Below are 23,767 nucleotides of genomic sequence, written 5' to 3' on the forward strand. Positions count from 1 at the left end.
AGACGGTATTACAGCATTCTGAGCCTCGAGCGGAGCTCTACAAACCCACCAGCAGTCCTCAGCGGAGAGAAGAGTGACGGGAGCGGGAAAAATCTTTAGGAGTTAACATCATCACTGCAAGCATGATCGAGAATGATCGAGGGGCATTTGGACGGGGCTTGGCGCGTTAGACCGACAGATGAATATTGAATGCCGTACTCTCAGAGTAAGCCCCTGCAGTAGTCGTGTTACGGCATCTCCCGCCGTTTTAGCTAGAATCGTCGGTAGGTATCAAATTCAATATCTTTCCGGCCCAGTGCTCTCTAGAGTCGCTTCGAGTGAATAAGAGAGTCAAGCCTAGGAAACGCAGTGATTTTATTTCGAGGACAACGAGACGCGCCTAACTGCGCCAGAACCAACAAGGTGGCGTCGGTGTATGTCTCTTTTCGATTCCATGTCGTCCATTCAAGGGACATCAAAACATTGTGGAGCATTATTGCTACGCACTAGGGAACGTATGCGAGAGAATGAGTGCCAGTCGCTCTCTCGTCACTGCGGCGTACTCCAGGATGCCCTTCAACGTTTCACCGTTCTGTCTTCCCCTGGGTTTATTACAGGATGAAAGGGCTGCATCGGCAAGAAGAGTGCACAATCTGGGAATATAAAAGAGACGACGGGGTAGACAAGAGTTTTATCAAGTCGAACAGCACCTACAGTTGTACAGCTTACTGGAATCACCAAAGAAATGATCGCTCGTATCTCCACCTACACCGTCTTGGCTCTTCTTTTCCTTGCTGTCGCGAGCGCCCTTCCCGCGACTACCACTACCGTCGACGGAGGTTCGTGCAACACGGGATCCATTCAGTGTTGCAAGTCTGTACAGGACGTAAGCCATCTCATTTCGTGTCTAGAAGAACGAAGATACTCACAAGCAATTAGCCTACGTCCTCTCCGATCCAGTCAGTCTTGGGTCTCCTTAATATTCCCATCGGGGACATCGCCGCTCAAGTGTAGGTGTTTCACGGAGAGAAAATGATGCCGATGCTAATACCGTGTTCATAGCGGTCTTACCTGCAGCCCCATCACCCTCATCGGTTTAGGAACCACCCAGTGCGTGAACCAGCCCGTTTGCTGCACGGGAAATAACTTCGTGAGTGCATAATAAGTGAGGGAAGACGACAGCACTGATTCAAATTCCGGGCAGAACGGCCTTATTGCACTTGGATGCACTCCTATCAACATTGGCCTCTAACCGTGACCTCGGAAAGACGCCGTTAAGGATTGTAACAAGAAAGACATTGCTTAGCTGCACGTTCTAGAGTAGTTCTTTTTTTTTTTTTGGTTAGCGTACAATTTCTTCGTGGTCGCTGAGTATGGAATATCATAGTCCGGGTCAATGATGAACAATGGCCGAAATTTGTTAACCAAGAGTCTGATGAAATGTCAAACTCGCGGGAGTGCCGCACACGCGTATTGATCCTTCGAGTTATTAATTCTTCGTGCCGGTTGAGGATTAGCGCTGGGGACTTATTGGGTATTCGAAAATAACACAAATGACATATGCATCTGGGACATGGACGGCCATGAAACACCGTCAAGATCACACGACTAGGTAAATTCGAATCAGCAAGGTACACATGTATAGACACGAGCTAAAAATAACGCACAAACTTGGATCGCCTGGAGGGAAAAATCTGATCGTCACGTCATGTTCTGGTTAGAGGAGGTAGAATACAGCTTCTGGTCCAGGGTATGGGTCTCAGCAAGTGGGGGTTGGGAGGACCCGGCCTAGATGGGAACATTACATAGGTGCATCACAAAGATCTGGAAAGAAGCAATCGGATGGAAGCGCAGATGTGATTGTGATTTTACATCCCTGGACCAGGTTGAATGATTCAACAAAGCAGCCTGCAAGATCATAATTCCCAAGCCAAAAATATTATCCTGTTCGGCGGTTGAAGCGAGGCTGAAAAATTATAAAGGCCAGGTAATTGAGCCATCTATCTCCCCAAGTCGAAATCCTTCAACTTACTTATTCAACAATCGCCATGTTCGCCCGCCTCTACACTCTCTTCGTCGCTCTTTTCTTCGCAATTCCCCTCCTTGCGTCCGCCTCGGCTATCCCCCGCGGTGGCGATTCTTGTACCACTGGAGAGGTGCAATGCTGTGATTCTGTTCAGAATGTAAGCGTGCTGCGGATATCTTCGGTCCCGCAAATATTGACGGTTGTAAAGTCCGGCTCTAGCAGCGTCGTCTCTACCCTTTTGGGACTCCTCGGTGTCGTCGTTGGCGGCGTTGGTGTGGATGTGTAAGTGTCAATGGATGTCGCGGCTATGGTGTTATTGCTAACCTGGACGTCAGTGGTCTTACCTGCTCTCCTATCAGCGTCATCGGTGTCGGAGGAAACAGCTGCTCTGCCCAGACCGTGTGCTGCGAGAACAACAGCTTTGTAAGTAACCTAATTCGTACTTGATCTTCGGCAGCTGACTTGCAATTTGAAGAACGGTGTCATTGCTATTGGCTGCACTCCCATTAACGTGGGTCTGTAAAGAGCTGAAGAGGCGTTACAGTCTTTCATGGTTGTATCATTGAGGGGCGACAAAATCACGTAACGTTCCGGGCAAGATATCAGGATACTCGTTTTATACCTCTTTCTTTCATATTGGTTCTTGCATCCTCCTTTATAATAAATATACCGCGCGGTTCTTTTCAACATGGTGTGAATGACTAGGAAGTAACAAGCGCCAATATTCAGTGATTAAAAACCTGGAGCGTTGGCCCCTACCGCAAACCCTGCTGTTTGTTTAGCTGAAGAGGAGGTTCCTGATGAGGAAGATATTTAGCGTGCTTCCAATAAGTCAAAAAATGGAAGATTATCAGCCTCACTACCACCCGCATATCCCGCACTTGTTCGCCGTCGTTCCGACCTTTCACTTTCAGGACGCGAACAAACCTAGACCTCCCAATATTGATGCGCGTTTGGAAAACAGGTGATCGAAGCTGTTCTGGCGCTGCCCGGGTTTCGGAGTCCCTTCGAAGCGCCGTCAGTCAGAACCAGGTCTTGCACGCGGTTTTTTGTTTTGGGGATATTCGTAGAAAATACCCTTTTTCCAATGCACAGAAATATGACCGCTTATGGCCGTTGCAAAGAGTCTAAAAGATATAAAAGCGCGTCAGTAAACCCACTTTTCTTCATTGACACAACAATCCCATTTTTCTCACCTCTTCTACCCTATACTTCTCTCAGACAGCCATGTTGTTCCCCCGTGTCATCCCTGCCTTTCTCTTGGCCCTGCCTCTCCTTGCCTCCGCCGGCGAAACTGGTTGCACCACAGGCGAACTCCAGTGTTGCCAACAAGTCCAGAGCGTAAGCGCTTTTGTTATCTACTGCTTTCTCAGATATCCATCGTAGTCATCCATCTTCAGGCTGACTCGGACGTTGTCTCGACCCTCTCCGGCCTTTTAGGTATCGCTCTGGGAGCTCTAGGTCTCGACGTGTGAGTATCGTCCGTTGGGAATCAAGAACGTTACTTACAGGAAACTGCAGTGGTATTACCTGCTCCCCCATCAGCGTCATCGGTATTGGAGGCAACAGTTGCTCTGCTCAGACCGTCTGCTGCTCGGGAAATTCCTTCGTAAGTTGACGCGCAATGCCTTTTTTTATCTTTAAGGCCTGACTTCTGGTTTGCCAGAACGGTCTCATCGCCCTTGGTTGCACTCCCATTAACATTGGTCTCTAGTAGAGAATTTAGGGTTTCATAGTCGTTTCATTGGGATATGGACAAAAACACGTACCGAAGCATGACCAGTTAGTTAGCGCTCTGCTGTGCAATTTCCTAATGCATCAACGGACTATTTTCTTGGAAAAAGATGGCATTCCTGTGAGCATACAAGTCTTCTGCGACCTTGAGACAAGAAGCTATACATGATTGTGGCCTGAACCCAATATTCGAGCCGACATACGCCATGCATAGCAAGTTGGAGATATTTTGTCTATGTCATGAACTTGAAGCATTTGATGCGCTTCGCACCGCCTGTTCGCAATAGCATGGATACAGGCACAGAAGTCTGGAAACGGCGGCTAGTCAGTATCTAACCATTATCACCGACATGGATCGATGCACTGACGCATGTAGCCTATAAGCCGATCAGTGGTCGTACATACTATTCAGAGTCACCATCTGCGAGTAGCGGGGGACAGAAGAGCGGCGTGCCTCGCAGAAACGTGCGACGTTCGTCAGAGCCAGTAAACATTGCAGTGAGCTCTCTAAACATTCCAGGAAGGAGCAGGGTCCCGCTCTCCGTTCCCCGGCTTTCGGTGTATCTTCAGCCGCACACTCTAAGCACATGTCTGAATTCGACTAATGTGGACCTTCAAAAAAAAGGGGTTCTGGTAACGTTAGCCATGAGTCGCCAATGATCCGAGGTAAATTAAAACGATTAACATTCCGCAAGTCGTGTTTTTTCCTGCTCGTACGACCCATGTGATAAGTCAAAAGAGCTGCAAAACAATTGGCTATGATTTTTTCAAGGGCTGAGCATATCGGAACCGAAAGTGAACCCTGGCAGAAAAACATGAAAATGCAGTCAATCCAAGCCTGAGCGTGGGAAAAATAGGATTCTACGGATCGTCGCGTCATTTCACCCGCCTTGTCACCGCTCTCCAATTGCATTTGTGTGCGAGAACTGTCTCTTGGCATCCCATAGGTGGATCGCTTCCAATGAATCTTTGATTTGACAATACGAAACTCCTACCTGGCATGCTGTTCAGAACTTCCAGAAATTTTCGTTCTTCGGTTCTCTGGCATCATCTTGTGGGCATCATTCCAATATGCCCTGACTCACGCCGGACTTTCTGAACCGCCTATTTGCCCCTAAATTACCATCCGAAACAGCGGATGTGATGCTTCACGCGTCTAACCAATGTGTCGCCGTTCTGTCCACCTGCTCATGATTGTTTGACTTTGAAGTAACTGCCGGGCGAGGCGCGAGGATTCACTTAAAAGCCTGCTCAAAAATGTTTCCAGCTATCAATCTTTTGATATCTTTTCGAATATGTTTGCTCGCACATTCACTTCCATTATTTTCGTGTTCGCTGTCTTCGCGACTTTTGTGGCTGCCGGTTGCACGCCGACGACCACAACGAAGACCGTAACCTCTACGGTGTCTACTACGGTACGAGCACGTGTCTCTAATGTCCCTTGTCGATCCTTGATCTCTGTTGAACAGGCTACTATCACCGCTACACCGATCCCTGCTTCCCAGTGCAGCACCGCGAATATGCAATGCTGTGATGCACTTGAGCGTGTACATGAATTCAAGACTGCTACTGTACACCTGAATATTGCTCATTGAGTCTTTTAGGCGGATTCTACCCCTGTGGGTGTCATCTTAGGGCTGCTAGGCGTTGTTCTTCAGGACCTCGAGGCTCTCATGTACGTTCTAGATGATCTCCAGCCTGTCGAACGGGCTTCTGAGTGTTGAATTCTGGCTTCACAGTGGTATCACCTGCTCCCCTATCGACATTATTGGAATTGGTACGTCTCGCTTTCCATATCCCGCATCCTTCGCAAACTGATCGATATATTTTATAGGCCAGGGAGCACAATGTGCCAATCAAGCTGTCTGTTGTCAGAACAACACCTTCGTACGTGATCTACCACGCCTAGTAGAGAATCATACTCACTTCTCGATAGAATGGCCTCATTGCCATTGGCTGCGTGCCCATCATCATCCAGCTTTAATTCGGTCCTTACAGGCCAGATTGTTAAGAACCTTATTTCTAGTTTATACCCGTGGACTTGTGTTTTTGTTCTTATGGGTAGCTCTATGAATTCATCTGCAATCGCAATTATTTCCAACTTTGTTCATGGCGTGAGGTTCAGAAGGTACTCACTCGTGGTTCTGAACAGGTGACCGTACATTCCCTAGGTGGAGTTCCTGCTAAAGAGTGACGTGCGGAGGATGTTCCATCGAGTTCAGATTTCACATGGACAGGTTTCAGGCACTGTAGCACGGTGTGCATGCAGTGGGAACTTTGAGGAAGAAGGAAGAACGGGTAGGGTGTAGAGGACACGGTGCCGAATATACTTATCTTATGAGTAACGGACGAACTCCTCGCGGTAGTGGAGCTTATAGTATGGTTGCTATGGACCGGGAAAATGCGGAGAAGGCCACTTAGAGATACAGCGGGCGAGCGAACGAAAATTGAGTACTACTGCAATCTGGGTGTTCGAGCTGATGAATTTACCCATGTAGAAGCAATAAATGTGATGAATGGACGCAATTAACTTGTTCAACGGGAGTGATGCATCATAGCAGAACATTTGAGCGAGGCCATACGACAGGCTCTAGAGTCCAAGGCAGCGGGGTCTCGTTAGATGAAATCTTATTCCTCTAAGTGAATAGTATTTCGATTACACATAGGGGGATATGCGTCATGTATAGCATCCAGTTAACAGATGGGCTAATTTTTGAGCCTTTCCTTGTCAGTGAGCCGACACACGTATGGAGAGAAGTTTTTGCTACCTGGAGCTCTAAAAAAAGCAAAGATAGTTAGAACAGACATAAAGCCACAACAAGTAATGGTTAAGTAATAGCTCCCATCCGAGTCCAGGGCTTGAAGCTGGGCCAACATAAGTAAAGTTAAAGACTTTAGAGTTAAAGACGCGTTTGAAAAGTACACGTGACGGTGGAACGATCGAGCCACTTTCGGAGTCTGAACTGAGTTTGAATTCCCCAAATTTCGTGTCGGTTAGGCGTCCCTCGTCGCCCCCTCCTGTCCACTCATCCTCGTCCTTATCCACGATAATCCTTCATGTAGGTTCATTCTCCTTGATTTGATAGGGCCTCGCGCATTTATCGTGCGTCTTCGGGCCATTGCCTTTACCATCTACGCGGTTTTTAATCGCGTGTTGGTATCGTATCATTTTTGAACGCCCACCTTCAACTTCCGTGGTCTGACCATTACCTTCCAGCATGCGTGAAATTGTCCACCTCCAAACTGGCCAGGTAACGTTCTTTTGGATTGTCCAAGTACTTCGATGCTGATGGCCACGGTGAATCCATTAGTGTGGTAACCAAATCGGTTCGTACTGCGATCTGGCATTGCTCTTTCAACTAACAGATTATCTCGTGTTTAGGTGCCAAGTTTTGGGAGGTTGTGTCTGATGAGCACGGTATCGAGCGCGATGGTCTCTACAAGGGCACCAATGACCTTCAGCTCGAGCGTATCTCTGTCTACTACAACGAGATTGGGGCCAACAAGTATGTTCCTCGTGCCGTCCTTGTGGATCTAGAGCCCGGAACTATGGACTCTGTTCGCTCTGGACCTCTTGGTGGACTTTTCCGCCCCGACAACTTTGTCTTTGGGCAGAGCGGTGCTGGTAACAACTGGGCGAAAGGGCGTGAGTCTTTGTTTACTCTCTTTCCTGTGTATCATAGAACTGTTCATGTTTTCGCCTCTTTTCAATGCCCCTTTCTTCCTTTACCCCCCTGTCACTTGTTCACATTTGATTTTTTTGCGTCTAGACTATACCGAGGGTGCTGAACTCGTCGACTCCGTTCTGGACGTCGTGCGTAAGGAGGCAGAGGGAACCGACTGCCTACAAGGTCAGCATGGCAACAACTCACTTGTTCCTCTTCTCATGTCGTCATAGGATTCCAAATTACCCACTCCCTTGGTGGTGGAACCGGTGCTGGTATGGGTACTCTTTTGATCTCGAAGATCAGGGAAGAGTACCCAGACAGAATGATGTGCACGTACTCTGTCGTGCCCAGTCCTAAAGTCTCGGACACTGTCGTCGAGGTACGCTATTTTAAATCCCATTGTATACGTAATGACACCCGAACCTTAGCCCTACAATGCCACTCTCTCAGTACATCAACTCGTTGAGAACTCTGATGAGACGTTCTGTATTGATAACGAAGCTTTGTATGATATCTGCTTCCGGACGCTCAAGCTCTCTACACCCACCTACGGCGATTTGAACCACCTCGTCTCTATCGTCATGTCCGGCATAACTACTTGTCTGCGGTTCCCCGGTCAACTAAACTCTGATTTGAGGAAGTTGGCTGTGAACATGGGTGCGACCTCACTTCAACTGTGATTTGCCAATGCTGACTGAGTGTATGCCAACTAGTTCCTTTCCCTCGTCTGCACTTCTTCATGACCGGTTTCGCGCCTTTGACTGCTCGCGGAAGTCAGCAATACCGCGCCGTGACAGTTCCTGAGCTCACGCAACAGATGTTCGATGCGAAGAACATGATGGCGGCCTCAGACCCTAGGCACGGTCGTTACCTCACGGTGAGACTAACTGGTGTATTGAAGATTCTCTAGGCTTATGGATCTCTTTGTGATAACAGGTGGCTGCTGTCTTCCGTGGCAAGGTCTCCATGAAGGAGGTTGAGGAGCAGATGCAGAACGTCCAGAACAAGAACTCAGCGTATTTCGTCGAGTGGATTCCCAACAACGTTCTTACTGCTCAATGTGACATCGCACCAAGAGGTCTTAAGATGGCTGTTACATTTTTGGGCAACTCCACTGCTATCCAAGAGCTGTTCAAGCGTGTGAGCGACCAGTTCACGGCCATGTTCAAGCGAAAGGCATTCTTGCATTGGTACACTCAGGAGGGTATGGACGAGATGGAGGTCAGTATCTGGTCTCTCACACTCCTACAAGTGCTGATGCTTCCTTTGTTACGTAGTTCACAGAAGCTGAATCAAACATGCAAGATTTGGTTGCTGAGTACCAGCAATACCAGGATGCTACGTGAGTACTTCGGGGATTCTTACTGCAGTCAGTATCCTGATGATAGCGTCATAGTGTGGAAGAAGACGGCGAGTACGAGGAAGAACTTCCTGTTGAGGAAGAGTAAATGGAAGGGCCTTTTGTGCATGATCGTTTCTCCTCAAAACAGGCATATACCTCTTGGTGTCTCTTCTGTTCTCCTTGCTTTCCTACTTTCCAGGTTACCCTATTACATTAGCACGTCTTTGATCGTCTGTTACGCTTTTTTCGCTTACTTCTAGTGGAATCATGAATTGAATGAATTTTTTTCGGTTGACTCGGACTGAGTTGGGATGCCAGGACTCGGTGAGAATGATTTCATCAAGTATTTCGGTTCGTTGTTAGTCTATACCCCATTCTGGTCGTGCTAGTTCTGATCGTGCTGTCACAGAACACCACTCGCACCCCTCCTTTGAACCTCAATCAAGCCTTTGCTGGCTTGTGAACATGCAAGCGAACCAAAAATGCTTCCGTTTCAAGGAAGGAATTGTAAGTGATGACGTGGATGATTTGCTGCCCGCAATGTTATCCTCCACCTCTGATACTAATCTCTGGTGGAAATATCAACAAGCTTCTGTTCTGATTTTGAGGACCGTCATTCGTTATCGCACGCACGATATCAGGGAATTCTTCGCCTAACTAAAACAATTACGGCATGCTCAACTGCGCGAAGGAGAAAACCTTTTAGCCCCGGGACCGTGACTGTGCATCACAGATTAAAGGGTGAGATATCTCCGTTTGTCTTCATAATGAAGGTATTATTCATTTGCATTTTGGCGGTTTTTTTGGTCCGACACAGGAACCTTGACACGTACGTCTCGGCGACAGAGTTTCCTGGCGTATGCTCTCGTACAACCCAGAAAGCGTGCCAAGCTCCGCTCTGATGCTGCCCTTGTCTTTGCAAGCCTTACGACAATAGCGCTGGTTTAAATTTTTCCCCGCGTACCTTTTCCCAGTTTTTTCATCAGACATTATTAGTCAAAGCATGTGCGTCTGGAGTATAAAGGCCTAGCAAGAGAAAAGGTTAATTCGGTGATCTACTGCTTGTTGTCTTCAGTGTTCGCCTTGTTCTAAAAGCCATGTTATCTCGTCGCATTCTTGTTACCCTCTTCTACGTCTTTACGACGCTCACTCTCCTTGCTGCCGCCACGCCTTTGGGTTCGAACCCAACTACGACGTGAGTCGTGCGGCGCGCGCTGAACTTGTGATGCTGATCCCCCCCTTCTAAGCACCCAGACTGTGACTACCACCGTCACCGCCTCTGGAGTACGCGTTTTTTTGGTTCTCGGAGTGGCCGTCCTCGATACTGATATGATTGTACGATAGGCGACCACCACTGTTACTGAGCTTGCCAGTTCTTGCGATTCTGCTAATCTGCAGTGCTGCAATAGTGTCCAATCGGTGAGATTCATGTGTATTTTGTTTTACGGTTGCCGGACTAAAGTACAGAATACTTAGGGCAATAGCAACGCTGTAGGCATGCTTCTGGGCCTTCTTGGCGTTGTTCTCAGCGACGTGACCGCCTTGGTGTATGCTCGCTGTTCAAATGCATGTCTGGCATGTTCTCATGAGGATCTTTTGTAGTGGTATCTCTTGCACTCCTATCACCATTGTCGGCGTCGGCAGCACTGGTTGCAACCAGCAGACGGTGTGCTGCCAGAATAACACCTTCGTATGTGTTCTCTCAGTTGGGTGTTGGCGACACCTTGTGCTGACGAAGATTTCTCAGAACGGTATCATTGCCATTGGCTGCGTACCCATCAACATTTACTTCTAAGTCTGAGCTACCTACATTACCTCCTAATCTGAGGCTGAAAAGAATTTTCCGTGATAATATTTGTTTCAGTTACCTTGCTGGAAAGCTAGGTCTACCCACTACGACTTTTTCCTTATGCAATTTACTCCGAAACCTGCCAAATGTAAATATAGCCAAATAACCGGTGGCGCCGACGAGCCGCAGAGTGTTTACAAAGCCCGGCCTGAAGCGGCAAGCTCAAGCCCCAAGCTGAGCCGGGCCCTATGGGTAGGCTTGTTGAACGTTGAAAAGGCTCAGGTTCAGGCTTCATTTTTTGAAAGCTCAAGCTCAAGTCTCAGGCTCAAGCCCAGGCTCTAAATACCCTACAACCACAGGCGTTCAGGCGAGGGGAGCACGTCATTTTCTATCATTTGGGATTAATTTTGGAAGTCCGATCGGACTATGGAAGTTGCCGAGATCGCTTTTCTGCTTGCTATCATCGCAATTCATCGACGCACTCATCGCAACCATCGCCGATACTCATGATACGACTCCGGCCAGTACAGCAGAAGATTATTTGGAGGAAGGGGAGAATTGAGGAAGGTACAGACTTTGTGTTGGGCTGACAAAACCAAAACTTGGTATACCATGGTTTTCCTTGGCTGTGTCTATTTCTCATGTTTTCATGCGTGGTCTTTATAGTATAAACTTACTCTCTTACTAATAGAATACCCTGTGAAGTGAATAGCAACTTCGTTTCTCATTCTCTTGCCTTCCTAGAGGTCGTTCAAGCTGAAAATATTTTCTTGTATACAAGCCCGGGCCTGAACCCAAGCTGAGCCTGAGCCTCAACGGGCTTGGGCTCAAGGCCCGAGCTTGCGATTTGGAGAGCCGGAGCCCTTCCGAGCTAAGCCGAGCTGGGCCGGGCCTTGTGAGTCACTAAGAGCGTTGCACAGAGAACTTAGTCAGACTGTTGTTAAACGCGTGCATGCCGCTTACTTCAGTCTATCAAAAGTCGACATCAACATTCTTCTATTTTACAAAACACATTGAGCAACTGCACGAACACCCCTAATATTTCAAGGAAAGATTGTTTGCGCTGACTATTAATCGACACTTATCCAAGTAGATCCAAGTAGCGTGAGATCGGGCAAATATTCAGCCAGCAAGGTCCCGTGCGCCGGCACCGCGGCGGACCCTTGTTAGTGTAAGTAGCTTCTCGACTACCAGCGATTAACATATACATGTCGAATTTTATTTCAAACTCCGACAACCCGGCCGTTCAACCCACCTGTAATTATAGGCTCCGCTATTCTCCGCGAATTATGCTCTTGCTCCCTTCATCACCGGTGCGACCAACGCGCCACTAGGGATGCCCACCGTCCCCGTATATACGGCGGATACGGGTACCGTATATACGGGACCGTACCCGTACCGTCAGGCCTTCAGACTCCTGGTTTACGGTACGGTGTACGGTATGGCTATGGCCCGTAAAACCCGTAGCGTCATACGGTTTTACGGCCGTAAATACGGTAGCAATAGAAGTGGCTGTGCTGCCACGTACGATTCTCTTTCCTACCACCATGTTCGGTCCCGTAGATGTTGTTTACTTCATTTATATCTTTCCAATGACTTCTCCGAAGCCTGGCCCCCAGCATGTACAATGATTAATGCGATTTCGGCTTGTCCTGATGCCCAATGCCGTCCGATAAATTCTCCAAGGCTTGTACTTCAAGAATATTAACTTTTCCTCAGCTCCTGCTTCGGTTTCAGGCAAACTTCATCCATCTCAGATCTGAGCCTGCCCTTACTGCATTCTGCTGCCCAAATATTGGCTCCTTTCTTCAAGCTATTGCTTACCACGTTCGAGCTTTAATTCAGGTATAAATGAATCTCTTCAAATTTTACCTCTAACCTTTGCAGGATCCTTCTAGTCAGCTCTATATTGTCTTGGTGCCTAGCCATACATAACCAAGATTCTTGGTAGGATTTTATCTACGCCTTGCACTGTGCACCTGCCAGTGTTTTCATCTCTGGTAAGTGACCTTACGCTGTACTAATAGCTGCTATTGATCAGCGAAAACGATACTTGCAGATTCTGCTGTAATTTTGAACATGCACATCCGTCTGGTACAGATTCGAAGTATTTTAATGTCAGATGTTGTTCTGAAAGGTGATTAACATGAGCGCGCTGTTTTGGGAGGCATTGCACTGATTATACCTCACATAGTACGGTTATCATATCAGACCAGTGTAAATAGTTCCCGTAACACCCGTATTACCGTTTTACGGCCGTACCGTCGAGCGGTCCTGGCAAGACCATTACGGTACGGTTACGGGTCACCCGTACCCGTCAAGTGTCCGTAAACTTTACGGCCGTACCCGTATACGGGTACGGTGGGCATCCCTACGCGGCGCCACTACCCTCAACGGCGATGAGTTCAACTATTCATGATGCAATACATCGAAATGCAGACTCATTGTCCACGAATACTGAGGGTTCAGTTTACTTTGCGGTTCACCTCTGACTCAGGTTCCTCATCATCCTCATTTTTGACACATTTTTTTTCACTGCAACGAGGAGATCCGGTGATGTCAATGCAGCCGTTTACGACGGGACTCTTGACTGTCGTGGCGAGACATGCATGCTTACAAGGAAGTGTCAGGAAATGCATGCATACATTGACCTACACAGTGAAAGTGGTCATAGTCGTGTGACCTTGTAAGAGATCAGGACTACGTCGAGACCAGTACTGATCAAACTTCAAGCTTCAAGGTTTATGTCACTTAGGATGTCGAGCATGAAGGTTATCCTGTAATACCCCCGGTGATCGATTTTCTATCGTTGAGAGAAGCGTTGCACCTTTTCTTTTTGATCTCTCTATCTGGGGTCGCGATGATGTAGTGCCTTAGGGCGGATGTGGCGAACAAGAGTGCCTTATCGCCGTAGGGTTAACTTTCTGGGCTGGGCACCCAGATGCTTGCGCTACTGACATGGTATTACTGAGTTGTACGTTGCCGTTCTTGTTCAAGTTCGCTTTATCCTCAGAGGCACCACTCACTGTAGATTTGGCAGCTGCTGAATTGCAAGTACGAATTATAGTAGATTCCGAGTCCTATGAATATAGGACCAGTGGGGTGAGGGCCGACGCATCCGCGCGGCAGGTCCGAGTCCTATGTTTTTTTTTGTAATCTGTTGTTCATGTCAGAAATAAGCATCCGATCATATAATAGCCTGCCTATGTATGAACATATCATGATCTTTTCCCATCTTGTCTCGCGTCACGTTGACGTTGTCGAGCAGTCCTTCTTGCAATGGAGGCCATATAGCCAATATTGTGTACAATTGCCCTGTAAGCACAGGAATTAAATTGTATACAATTCTGTGAGGCCTGAGTTGTATACTTACATGACTGCTGATATGTAATGGCCTAAATCAGCATTTTCCCAAATATTAGGCTCATTTTCCATCGGGATGGGCTAGAATCTTCTGTGGGGCCTTTCATAAAAATCTATAATTAGCCTGTAAAGTCAGCCCATCAATATCTGGCCGAAATCGGCTGGATGCGGCCAAATGATGGCATCATAGGGGCTATTTTCCGGTCAGAATAGGATTTAGGCTGGTTTCTGGGTGCTCGGTGGGTCAGGGAATGGCACTGGAATATTAATAAACCTAAATAACATAAAAGCGGACCTACTGATGAGGTATGGAGGCTCTGGAGAGCATGTAATATAGGTATTTTCGCAAAAATGGCTACAATATTTGCTTTTTGGGGGGTTTTTAGGGTGATACATGCATTGGATCGACCGGGGGACTTCACCAATGAATTTCCTGACCTTGAAAACCCCCAAACGATCCCTCTATAGCACTTGTGGCACATTTTATTACTAGGATTAGACGAGCATATTGGATTTTTAGGGTGCAGCATGCTTTGGATTGCTCTGAAAACTATACCAGTCAATTTGTACACTATGAAAATCTTATAATACATTGTCTTCTATAATATTTGACCTGTATAATACTGTAAAAAAGTGGGGATTGGGGTGCACATATGGTTTATTTTGTTTTCTGTGCTTCGGATGAGTCTGGGATTATTTCCAATAGATTCCTTGACATTTAAAACCCTAAAAAGACTATAGGAACCTTTTATTGGGATCCATAAACAATGGTAATAACAATATCACAGTTTAGGAGGAGCACATATGGAAAATCACTTTTCTGTACCTCGGAATACTTCAGAACTTCTACCAGTTTACTCCTTGACCTCAAAATCCCTCGTATAAAACAAGGATTCAAAGAAAACCTACAAAAATACATGTTAAAAAAGAGTAATAGGGGATGGAGGAGATATACCTTGTATTACGCATTTCTAGTGGTTGGAGAAGGTATTCCTGTTATATGAGAGACGATATATGCTGTATAATCATTTATAAAAATTCCCACATTCATCCGAAATGTATTGGAAGAGATATAAGCAAATCATTCTGCAAATGATGAGGAGCACATCCCCAATTTCAATATTCTGATCATTCTATAGCTTGGGGAATGTCAGAATCGGATTCCTTGACCAAAAAAATGGTAGTATCATCCATCATCCATGGTCATTTCATGAAGAAAACATCTAGTGGTAAGAACAAATCAGACTGCAGCAATTGCCAAGGACAGTCCATATTGTACTTCGGAGTGTTGACACTTGAGTTCCCATGGATGATTGGTGATACTACCATTTTTTTGGTCAAGGAATCCGATTCTGACATTCCCCAAGCTATAGAATGATCAGAATATTGAAATTGGGGATGTGCTCCTCATCATTTGCAGAATGATTTGCTTATATCTCTTCCAATACATTTCGGATGAATGTGGGAATTTTTATAAATGATTATACAGCATATATCGTCTCTCATATAACAGGAATACCTTCTCCAACCACTAGAAATGCGTAATACAAGGTATATCTCCTCCATCCCCTATTACTCTTTTTTAACATGTATTTTTGTAGGTTTTCTTTGAATCCTTGTTTTATACGAGGGATTTTGAGGTCAAGGAGTAAACTGGTAGAAGTTCTGAAGTATTCCGAGGTACAGAAAAGTGATTTTCCATATGTGCTCCTCCTAAACTGTGATATTGTTATTACCATTGTTTATGGATCCCAATAAAAGGTTCCTATAGTCTTTTTAGGGTTTTAAATGTCAAGGAATCTATTGGAAATAATCCCAGACTCATCCGAAGCACAGAAAACAAAATAAACCATATGTGCACCCCAATCCCCACTTTTTTACAGTATTATACAGGTCAAATATTATAGAAGACAATGTATTATAAGATTTTCATAGTGTACAAATTGACTGGTATAGTTTTCAGAGCAATCCAAAGCATGCTGCACCCTAAAAATCCAATATGCTCGTCTAATCCTAGTAATAAAATGTGCCACAAGTGCTATAGAGGGATCGTTTGGGGGTTTTCAAGGTCAGGAAATTCATTGGTGAAGTCCCCCGGTCGATCCAATGCATGTATCACCCTAAAAACCCCCCAAAAAGCAAATATTGTAGCCATTTTTGCGAAAATACCTATATTACATGCTCTCCAGAGCCTCCATACCTCATCAGTAGGTCCGCTTTTATGTTATTTAGGTTTATTAATATTCCAGTGCCATTCCCTGACCCACCGAGCACCCAGAAACCAGCCTAAATCCTATTCTGACCGGAAAATAGCCCCTATGATGCCATCATTTGGCCGCATCCAGCCGATTTCGGCCAGATATTGATGGGCTGACTTTACAGGCTAATTATAGATTTTTATGAAAGGCCCCACAGAAGATTCTAGCCCATCCCGATGGAAAATGAGCCTAATATTTGGGAAAATGCGGATTTAGATTGGATCCAGGCTCTCATACATGTGTATACTTATGATCAGGCCTGCAGGCCTGACAGAATTGTGTACAATCTAATTCCTGAGCCTACAGGAAATTGTATACACAACTGGCCTTATGAGGTGTGCAATGCCTATCTTCTCAGTATCCTTAAACCATTTCTATAGGTCCACATGCTGAAGCATTGTGAGCCATAGTAGTGCATAATATCCCCTAACCGAAACTCCGTCACATCATCGGCCAAAGATCAATAATGATATGCACAATGGATTATCAAAGAACCAGTGCATCGTGGACCACGGCAACCTTCCTGTTCTAGCAAAAGAAAAACAGAAAGCACCATTAACACGCTCATCGAAGACAGGATGAAGGAAGAACCTCAGCATCTCGCGTGGATAGATAGATGAACATGAACAGACAGCTTTATTGATTGGTACTAATGGAACCATACGATACAATGATGTTGGAATAAGCAGAGCTCGTATCGATGATGATGCAGTGTTGTCATGGCAAGAGTGCAGATGCAATGGACAAAATGATTTTCACCACCACCCACACAATAGTGGCATTGGATCTGCTGCCAATCGTGAAAGAGTCTCCATGAGCACCCACATGCTGACATGAGGTGAACAAATAACCATACCTTTTCAAGGGGAATAAGAGACGAGATCATTTTCTCAGCGAGTCGGTGACACCGTCCAGTCTGAGCAGCCAAGGATTCAGCAAAATGATTGAGGCGCTGAGAGAGAGAGAGAGAGATAGAGTTCTGGCAGGGTCAATTATAGGATTGGATGCCTACAACAGCACAAGAGTACGGCGCGGTAGAGTTCCTGAACCCACACCCCCAGCCCAAGGAAGTGATAGCCACACGAGAGAGACAAGGTCAGTGTAGGTATCCACCCCAAAAGGACTCCGAGGATACTGGCAAGGACAAACACGGCACACTGAGGACTACGAAGTCAAGTATTTAGAGGAAAATCGAGGGAGGCAAGTAAAAGTGAGTGCTGTATTCGAAGTGCCATGAACACCATCTGATGGATACCAACAGATATGTGAAAGGGAGACCATGCATGTTCAGGATAGAGAATATCGTCGAGACACAATGTTCAGTGGTATTCATGAAATACAGAAGCGGAGGCATAAGGATGAACATGGTATTGAGGGCACTTGCACCTGTGAACTGTGACCACACACAATGGTAAGCAATGATCAAACAATTGACGAGAAAGGAATAACAAACGCGATGTATTTTAGAATGTGGCAAAGAATAAGAGTACTGTGGGTAAAAAGGGCACACTACACACTCTGAGGATGATCAATGAAGCTTGAAGCACCACGTAGGATTCGAGTACGAAGAAAATGGAAGTGGGACAAAGTGCAAGTGCAAGAGAGGAGAGCTCCAGGAGTGGGGAGGAAGGCGAAGACAGGTAGGGAGATGACGAAGAGGAAGAAAGAGAAGGCAAAAAATGGAGAAACATAAAGTAGGTACGAAGGAAGCAAGCAGGAGAAGCACACGGAAAGATAATGAGGAGAGAGAAAAGTGGATGAGAAGTGAAGCGGAAAACAACGGACAAGGACATGGACGAAAGCAGGGTTAAATAGAAAAATTCCCATGAAAAGCTCAGATAGGGAAATCGGCAAAGTCCGTTAAGGTTTGATACCTCGAATAGATTTTCCCATGGCCAATTCCACCTGCATAATGACCAAGAATCCTATATACATAGGACTCGGAATTTCGGTTATTATGCAGACCTGAACTTTCCATGGGAAAAAAATCTATTTGGGGAATCAATCCATCACAGCGTTTGCTGACCTACTTGGCCTCAGCTTACTGTGGGAGTTTTTCTATTCAGTCCCGCATCCTTCTGCTAACTTTCTCCGGTTGTCTCCTATGCACCTTCAGCATCGCATGGGTCATTTTCTATTCAGTCCCGTTTCCTTCTGACTACCTCTTCATTTCTTTCCTGCTTGTTCTTTCTATTTGTTAAGCACTAACTCGAACCTTTGCCAAAGCTGATCTCTATCCTGTCACTCGCATTCAGTGATTCAGTGTTAGAGAGGTGTTGGTAAATTGCGAGAAGTTAGGCATCACTTATAGTGAAAGCAAGGAGCTTGTAAGAGTTAGGAGTATATAACCTTAGCCAAAGCTGGGGTCTAAGGCCACAGCATAGGCTAGCTTAAATACATGTTGGGCTCGTACTAAGAATAGTGTCTACAAGGGCGTGTGCAGCGAGAAGTGCGTCTTTCAACGAATAAGGAGGGAGGACACTAAAAGAAGTGTACTCCCGATGAATGAGAGTAAAGAGCGCATATCACCTGCACCTGCGTGGGACTCCGTCTGAATAGGCTGCATCCTGTAGACTGCCCTCGACTGGCAGTTGACTCTCGTCCAACTACTAAGAAGCATGATGCCATCAAGAGAAGTGTGATGGCGCATGCAGGTCGCTGGTCATAAGGGGGCAGCAGCTGTGAACTGGGGTGACAGCAGCCGGGTAAACGGGTAAGGAATGTGCCGGTGGAATATTATGGGTCCGAGAGATAAGATAGGTAGGTCCAGGGTTCCGATGGATAAGGATTAGATAAGATAAGGAAAATAGGGGTAAAGCCATAATAATACCCCCTGACTAAGACTGTCATCCCGACAGTCCTTTAGTCGTACCCACTCCTCCAGTTGAGGGAGTTAGTAGATTCCCTATCCCATTCGTAGTCCTTGTTTTGTTTCCAAGCAGACATGCCCCGTTCTTCTAAGAGGAAGCTAGGGTTGGTCTGAGTCGTTAGAGGAGTCATGGGATGCTTGTCTTCGAAGACGTCTTCATCCGTGTCCAATGAATAAAAGTCCTGCTCGTCAAAGGATAATGGATCGGTATGATTCCTGCTGGCAGTTGGAAAGAGTGTTGAGCTCTCGGTTGCTAAAGAGCCAGGAGATGATATGGTTATACATCCCCCTTTGTTTTCCAAGTGTCACAAATTGTGATCCTGTATGCGGTCTTCCTTGTTCTTGTATTCTTTGACGAGTTCTTTGGCATTGGCGAGATTGCTCCTCTTGACCCAAGTAGCCTCCTCCACTGGGTATCCCTTCCATTTGACCAAATATTCCATTATGGTCTTTCGGCTGTGTCCTCGACTGACGACGCAGTCACGGTCTTGAAGTAGTTCCTCTATTTCATATTCCTCCTTGCCCTCCACAAGTTCCGGCTTGGGTGGCAGAGGTTTTTCCTGGTTGGAAAACTCCGGGGGGACGTATGGAGTTAAGTACCGTTCATTGAACTTGTTGTGGATCCTCCATCCTGGTGGTAGTTTTAGCTCGTATGCAGAGGGCCCCTTTTTGGAAATTATTTCAAAGGGGCCGACGCGTTTGTCGCCTAGCTTTTTTGCCGGTCGGGGGAGGTGAACGTTGGTCGAGTCCAACCAGACTTTATCTCCTGGTTGGTACTCCTGTGCAGGGCAAGTGTGTTTGTCATAAGCCTTTCTCATAACTTCGATGGCTTTATTCAGAGAGTCTTCCACTTGCTTGCATACTCTCTGGAGGCTTTTGACGAAGTCAGTTACCGATGGTGTTTCCGACTGCCTCACCGCGGTTGGACGAATTTCCCCATCTTGTCCGTAGACTACTTTGATGGGAGAAAAGCCTGTTGCAGAATGTTGGCAGTTGTTGTGAGCGAATGCTGCCCACTGCAGCCATTCACTCCAGTCATCCTGTTTGTGGTTAACAAAGACTCGAAGGTATTTTTCGAGTTCTTGGTTAACCCGCTCTGTTTGTCCATCCATCTGAGGGTGATAGGCCGTCAATGGATTTCCTTGAATGTTCATCATTGTGTATAGCTCGGTGATGAACTTCGAGACAAATTGTGGGCCTCGATCCGAAATGACTTTGGAGGGGGTGACTCCAAATCGACAAATAATTTTGTCGCATAGGATTTTGGCCCACCCACTTGACGAGAGTTCCTTCATGCATGGGATTAGCACGATGTATTTCAAGAATCAGTCTATGATGACTAGCACTGCATCATAGCCCTTGGATTCCGGAAATCCGGTAATCATGTCGACTGAGATGTGTTCCCAAGGTCGAGATGGTACAGCATTGGGATGTAGCAGGGCTGCTTTCCGCTGCGTATCGGTTTTCGTCCTCTGACACACCTCGCATCCTCGTATGTAGGTTTCCACATCTCTTCACATTTTAGGCCACCAGTAGTCTCTTAAGACTAACTCTTTAGTTTTTTCGATGCCTGGGTGTCCTGCAGAGACATGGTCGTGGTGATGGGAGATGAGTTCTCCCTGTAGGGTGTGGTCGTGAGGGACATAGATACGTCCATCGTAAAACAGAAGGTGGTCTTTCTCAATAACCCCCTTTTCATGGTTGAGACTCGAAGCGATCCCTCGGTCCCATCATTGGTGATCGCTTGTTGCTCTCCGAATTTTGCCATGAATCTCTTCCTCCATTGGCATTATTAAGGCACGGAAGAATTCTGGCTTCAGAAGGACAATATTGTCGTTGTCCTTTTTGCCTTGGTCGTGGTCGGCTCACTGACTCAAGAGGTTGGCCTTCCTGTTGGCTGCTCCTGGCTTGTGGTTGAGCATGAAGTGGTATTCCGCTAGTTCGGTAACCCACCGCGCTTGTCTGCGGTTGAGTTTTTGTGGTTTGCGGAAGTACTGTAGATTTGAGTGATCTGTCCAGATTTCTAAATCTTGACAGGCACCCATAAGATAATGTCGCCATTCTTCTAAGGCAATCATTATTGCTAGTAATTCCTTGTCGTAAATCTCATAATTCCGTTCCGTCATGGAGAGGGATTTCGACAGGAATGCAATCGGGCACCATTTCCCTTCCTGTTCCTGTGACAGGACGGCCCCAATTGCCCCTTTGCTGGAGTCTGCCTCCATGCGAAACTTGTTGTAGTCATTTGGCATTGCCAAAACGACTCCTGTTGCGAATTGGTGTTTGAGTTCCTCAAATGCTTCCTGTTGTTCCTTTTCCCATGTCCAAGGGTTTTTCCCTGTGAGTTTCATCATTGGTTTGATGATTGCGCTATAGTGCCAGATAAATTGCCAGTAGAAATTGGTGAATCCTAGGAAGGATTGTAGTTCCTGTTTCTTGGAGGGTGCTGGCCAATCCATGATACCAGTGATTTTTACTGGATCCATTTTAATGGATCCTTCGCTGATGATGACCCCGAGGTACTCTGTTTTGAGTACCTCGAATTCGCACTTTTCTGCTTTCAAGAACAACTTGTTCTTGCGCAGAATCCTCAGGACCTCTCGCACAATTCTTTGGTGTTCCGCCTTGTCCTTTGTGAAGATGAGGATATCATCCAAATAAATGGTGACCTTTCCCTGAGCAATGAGATCTTTGAAGATATCATTTATCATCCACTGGAATGTGGCCGGTGAATTGGTTAACCCAAAGAACATAACCATGGGCTCATAGAGCCCTCGGTTAGTGCGGAATGCGGCTTTGAATTCATCCCCTTTCTTTATTCGAACGTTATTGTATCCCCAACGGACGTCCAGCTTAGTGAAATATTTCGCATCCTTTAGCTTATCCATAAGGTCGGAGATAAGCAGTAAAGGATAGCGGTTTTTGATGGTTATTTCATTAAGTTTGTGGTAGTCTTGTACTGGCCACAGTTTCCCATCCTTTTTCTTGACAAAGAAGAAGGGGGATGCCATCGGGGATTTGGAGGATCGAATTCGGCTGGTAGCTAGGTTTTCATTGAGGAATTTATCTAATTCCTCCTGTTCTTTTGGATTCAGCGGGTATATCTTGCAGTCTAGGCTGGCGTTGGCATTGGGGATCAGCTCAATGGCATGATCCCAAGGTTTGCGAGGGGGAAGCTCATCGAAGTTTTCCTTGGCGAAGACATCAATGAAGTCCTGATAATGTTCGGGGATGATTTCCTCGAACGATTTTATTTTTTTCCCTTGTTGGCCTTGGCTGCTAAGTCATTGGCTTTATGCCCCACTGCTCGCATATGAAAGGCTTCTTCGAAGTCTATAATGAGGATGGTGTCCCCATCCTCAACTTCAGTTCCCCACTGTTGTTCTGGATCCTCGTCTGGGAGACGGAACGGTATCTTGCGGCAATCGCAGTGCGCTAGGGTGACCGAACCTGTATTCCAGTCAATAAGTGGGTTATGCCTTTGCAGCCAGTCGTGTCCTAGGAATATAGGTGTTGTTCCGAGGTCCACGACTGCTAGTTCAATGCGTTCGCTGTGGTCTCCGATTTTGAGTCGGACTTCAGTGAATTCGGTGATGTTGCCTCCTTTGTTGTGGGTACCATCTGTGTTGTAGACCGGAGTGGGGTGAGCCGCTTTATGTGTGGTAATACCATGATCACAGGTCCACTGTTGGTCGATAGTGCTTCCGGTACAGCCACTGTCGATCAGGGCCTTCGCAGAGTGATGGGCCATAGTATCGAAGGTTTCCAATTGTAGCGTGATCGTGATATTTTGCCCTTTTGCTCCGCGGGCGTACTGGGGTGGTTTGGCAAGCTAGTCCATATGTTCTAGCTTTCGGTATTTGTCTAGGTAGGATTCTCCGACTTGGTGTTCCAAGTCAGTGGTTAGTGGCTCATCCACCTCGGGTAGTCGCCAAGGGTGGACCCACTGCTTGAGAAGTGACACCTTCTCTCCTGGAGTTTTGGTGAACTGCATAGCTTGCCGGTACCAGGCGGCTCTGAAGGGCTTCAGCCATTTGAAGTCTCGAGAGTACTCCACTGATGTTGGCAATATCGGGGTCTTCCTCTCGTCGTCGCAGTTCATAGGTCGCAAAGGCCCTGCTCCTATGACCGTGCGACCGGTCAGTTCCCTTTCACCTCAGTGCGGACACCCACTCGGGTTAGTTGGGACTTCACTGGATTTTGGAGAGTTCCGTAAACTCTTTAAATAACTAGGATCGTCGCCGCCATTAGTGCCATCCTTGAGGGGGAGACGTACCTGAAATGGGGAGTCTCTCTCTCCTGTGTGGCCCGCTTGATCCTTGTGGGCGATTGAGCTTTTTTGGCCGGTGTCCTCTAGGGTAGAGGTGGCCACTCCTCGGTTATCCCTTTCACTTGGTTCCACGTGTGGTGCCAGGTTGTCTCCGAAGGCTTTACAACAGTCCACCATCAGGTCTGCTGGGCTCCACCAGCCCTCGGCTTCGTCCCTAGGCTCGCCTGGACTCCCCGACCTCACCATCACTGAAGTGGTCTGTCGTCGAAGAATCTTGATGCATGGGGGAGATGCCGGTTCACCATTGTCTGGATCCACTGCCGCTATACGTGGCTTTCCCAGGAGTTGGACTGCATAGTCCTCGTCTTGACCTCCTGTATGGCAGATATCGCCCGCAGGGAACAGCAACGTCGCACCCCCAAGGTTCCACCCTTGGTCGCCTGTTGAACCAGTAAACTCCTCTGCATTG

At 46.7% G+C, this 23,767-nt stretch overlaps 7 protein-coding genes across 7 annotated transcripts; 6 read left to right on the plus strand and 1 right to left on the minus strand.

Moving 5' to 3' along the window:
- Nucleotides 1-599: 599 nt before the first annotated feature.
- On the plus strand, nt 600-1,610 carry EV420DRAFT_873682 (hydrophobin-251). The gene is made up of 4 exons (XM_060483824.1): nt 600-865; nt 919-989; nt 1,042-1,129; nt 1,184-1,610. Exons 1-4 carry the CDS (start codon nt 725-727, stop codon nt 1,229-1,231), a joined length of 348 nt encoding a protein of 115 aa, XP_060326137.1. The 5' UTR covers nt 600-724; the 3' UTR covers nt 1,232-1,610.
- A 390-nt stretch (nt 1,611-2,000) lies between these two features.
- On the plus strand, nt 2,001-2,695 carry EV420DRAFT_1631036 (hydrophobin-251). Its single transcript, XM_060476138.1, has 4 exons — nt 2,001-2,162; nt 2,214-2,287; nt 2,341-2,428; nt 2,481-2,695. Exons 1-4 carry the CDS (start codon nt 2,028-2,030, stop codon nt 2,526-2,528), a joined length of 345 nt encoding a protein of 114 aa, XP_060326138.1. The 5' UTR covers nt 2,001-2,027; the 3' UTR covers nt 2,529-2,695.
- A 485-nt stretch (nt 2,696-3,180) lies between these two features.
- Nucleotides 3,181-4,145, plus strand: EV420DRAFT_1568670 (hydrophobin). The gene is made up of 5 exons (XM_060474179.1): nt 3,181-3,346; nt 3,406-3,476; nt 3,527-3,614; nt 3,672-4,047; nt 4,108-4,145. The coding sequence occupies exons 1-4, from the start codon at nt 3,233-3,235 to the stop codon at nt 3,717-3,719; spliced, it is 321 nt and encodes a 106-aa protein (XP_060326139.1). The 5' UTR covers nt 3,181-3,232; the 3' UTR covers nt 3,720-4,047; nt 4,108-4,145.
- An 889-nt stretch (nt 4,146-5,034) lies between these two features.
- Nucleotides 5,035-5,723, plus strand: EV420DRAFT_1647745 (hydrophobin 2; the record flags this gene model as incomplete). Its single annotated transcript, XM_060478072.1, has 6 exons — nt 5,035-5,154; nt 5,209-5,286; nt 5,344-5,414; nt 5,479-5,516; nt 5,574-5,626; nt 5,676-5,723. 6 exons carry the CDS (start codon nt 5,035-5,037, stop codon nt 5,721-5,723), a joined length of 408 nt encoding a protein of 135 aa, XP_060326140.1.
- A 993-nt stretch (nt 5,724-6,716) lies between these two features.
- Nucleotides 6,717-9,051, plus strand: EV420DRAFT_1568676 (beta-tubulin). Its single transcript, XM_060474180.1, has 11 exons — nt 6,717-6,798; nt 6,957-6,990; nt 7,051-7,066; nt 7,122-7,385; nt 7,510-7,590; nt 7,638-7,786; nt 7,836-8,064; nt 8,121-8,284; nt 8,344-8,628; nt 8,685-8,749; nt 8,804-9,051. The coding sequence occupies exons 2-11, from the start codon at nt 6,958-6,960 to the stop codon at nt 8,853-8,855; spliced, it is 1,338 nt and encodes a 445-aa protein (XP_060326141.1). The 5' UTR covers nt 6,717-6,798; nt 6,957; the 3' UTR covers nt 8,856-9,051.
- A 795-nt stretch (nt 9,052-9,846) lies between these two features.
- Nucleotides 9,847-10,544, plus strand: EV420DRAFT_1647747 (fungal hydrophobin; the record flags this gene model as incomplete). Its single annotated transcript, XM_060478073.1, has 6 exons — nt 9,847-9,944; nt 9,997-10,033; nt 10,094-10,168; nt 10,226-10,296; nt 10,352-10,439; nt 10,497-10,544. The coding sequence occupies 6 exons, from the start codon at nt 9,847-9,849 to the stop codon at nt 10,542-10,544; spliced, it is 417 nt and encodes a 138-aa protein (XP_060326142.1).
- A 6,793-nt stretch (nt 10,545-17,337) lies between these two features.
- EV420DRAFT_1568691 (uncharacterized protein) lies at nt 17,338-17,959 on the minus strand. The gene has a single exon (XM_060474181.1). It carries the CDS (start codon nt 17,848-17,850, stop codon nt 17,623-17,625), a length of 228 nt encoding a protein of 75 aa, XP_060326143.1. The 5' UTR covers nt 17,851-17,959; the 3' UTR covers nt 17,338-17,622.
- Between the last annotated feature and the right edge of the window lie 5,808 nt (nt 17,960-23,767).

This window comes from Desarmillaria tabescens (genome assembly GCF_030435595.1).
Source record: "Desarmillaria tabescens strain CCBAS 213 chromosome Unknown EV420scaffold_44, whole genome shotgun sequence".
NCBI classification, from domain to species: Eukaryota; Fungi; Basidiomycota; class Agaricomycetes; order Agaricales; family Physalacriaceae; genus Desarmillaria; species Desarmillaria tabescens.

What these genes read in the sequence shown, in the direction of transcription:
- EV420DRAFT_873682 (XM_060483824.1), top strand. Translation starts at nt 725, where the DNA reads ATGATCGCTCGTATCTCCACCTACACCGTCTTGGCTCTTCTTTTCCTT. An exon ending in GTTGCAAGTCTGTACAGGAC is followed by an intron (nt 866 to 918) that starts GTAAGCCATCTC and finishes ACAAGCAATTAG; the next exon opens with CCTACGTCCTCTCCGATCCA. An exon ending in GCTGCACGGGAAATAACTTC is followed by an intron (nt 1,130 to 1,183) that starts GTGAGTGCATAA and finishes AATTCCGGGCAG; the next exon opens with AACGGCCTTATTGCACTTGG.
- EV420DRAFT_1568676 (XM_060474180.1), top strand. Translation starts at nt 6,958, where the DNA reads ATGCGTGAAATTGTCCACCTCCAAACTGGCCAG. An exon ending in GGGAACCGACTGCCTACAAG is followed by an intron (nt 7,591 to 7,637) that starts GTCAGCATGGCA and finishes ATGTCGTCATAG; the next exon opens with GATTCCAAATTACCCACTCC. An exon ending in CAGCAATACCAGGATGCTAC is followed by an intron (nt 8,750 to 8,803) that starts GTGAGTACTTCG and finishes ATAGCGTCATAG; the next exon opens with TGTGGAAGAAGACGGCGAGT.
- EV420DRAFT_1568691 (XM_060474181.1), bottom strand. Translation starts at nt 17,850, where the DNA reads ATGTTTCTCCATTTTTTGCCTTCTCTTTCTTCCTCTTCGTCATCTCCC.
- EV420DRAFT_1631036 (XM_060476138.1), top strand. Translation starts at nt 2,028, where the DNA reads ATGTTCGCCCGCCTCTACACTCTCTTCGTCGCTCTTTTCTTCGCAATT. An exon ending in GGCGGCGTTGGTGTGGATGT is followed by an intron (nt 2,288 to 2,340) that starts GTAAGTGTCAAT and finishes CCTGGACGTCAG; the next exon opens with TGGTCTTACCTGCTCTCCTA. An exon ending in GCTGCGAGAACAACAGCTTT is followed by an intron (nt 2,429 to 2,480) that starts GTAAGTAACCTA and finishes TGCAATTTGAAG; the next exon opens with AACGGTGTCATTGCTATTGG.
- EV420DRAFT_1568670 (XM_060474179.1), top strand. Translation starts at nt 3,233, where the DNA reads ATGTTGTTCCCCCGTGTCATCCCTGCCTTTCTCTTGGCCCTGCCTCTC. An exon ending in GTTGCCAACAAGTCCAGAGC is followed by an intron (nt 3,347 to 3,405) that starts GTAAGCGCTTTT and finishes ATCCATCTTCAG; the next exon opens with GCTGACTCGGACGTTGTCTC. An exon ending in GGAGCTCTAGGTCTCGACGT is followed by an intron (nt 3,477 to 3,526) that starts GTGAGTATCGTC and finishes AGGAAACTGCAG; the next exon opens with TGGTATTACCTGCTCCCCCA.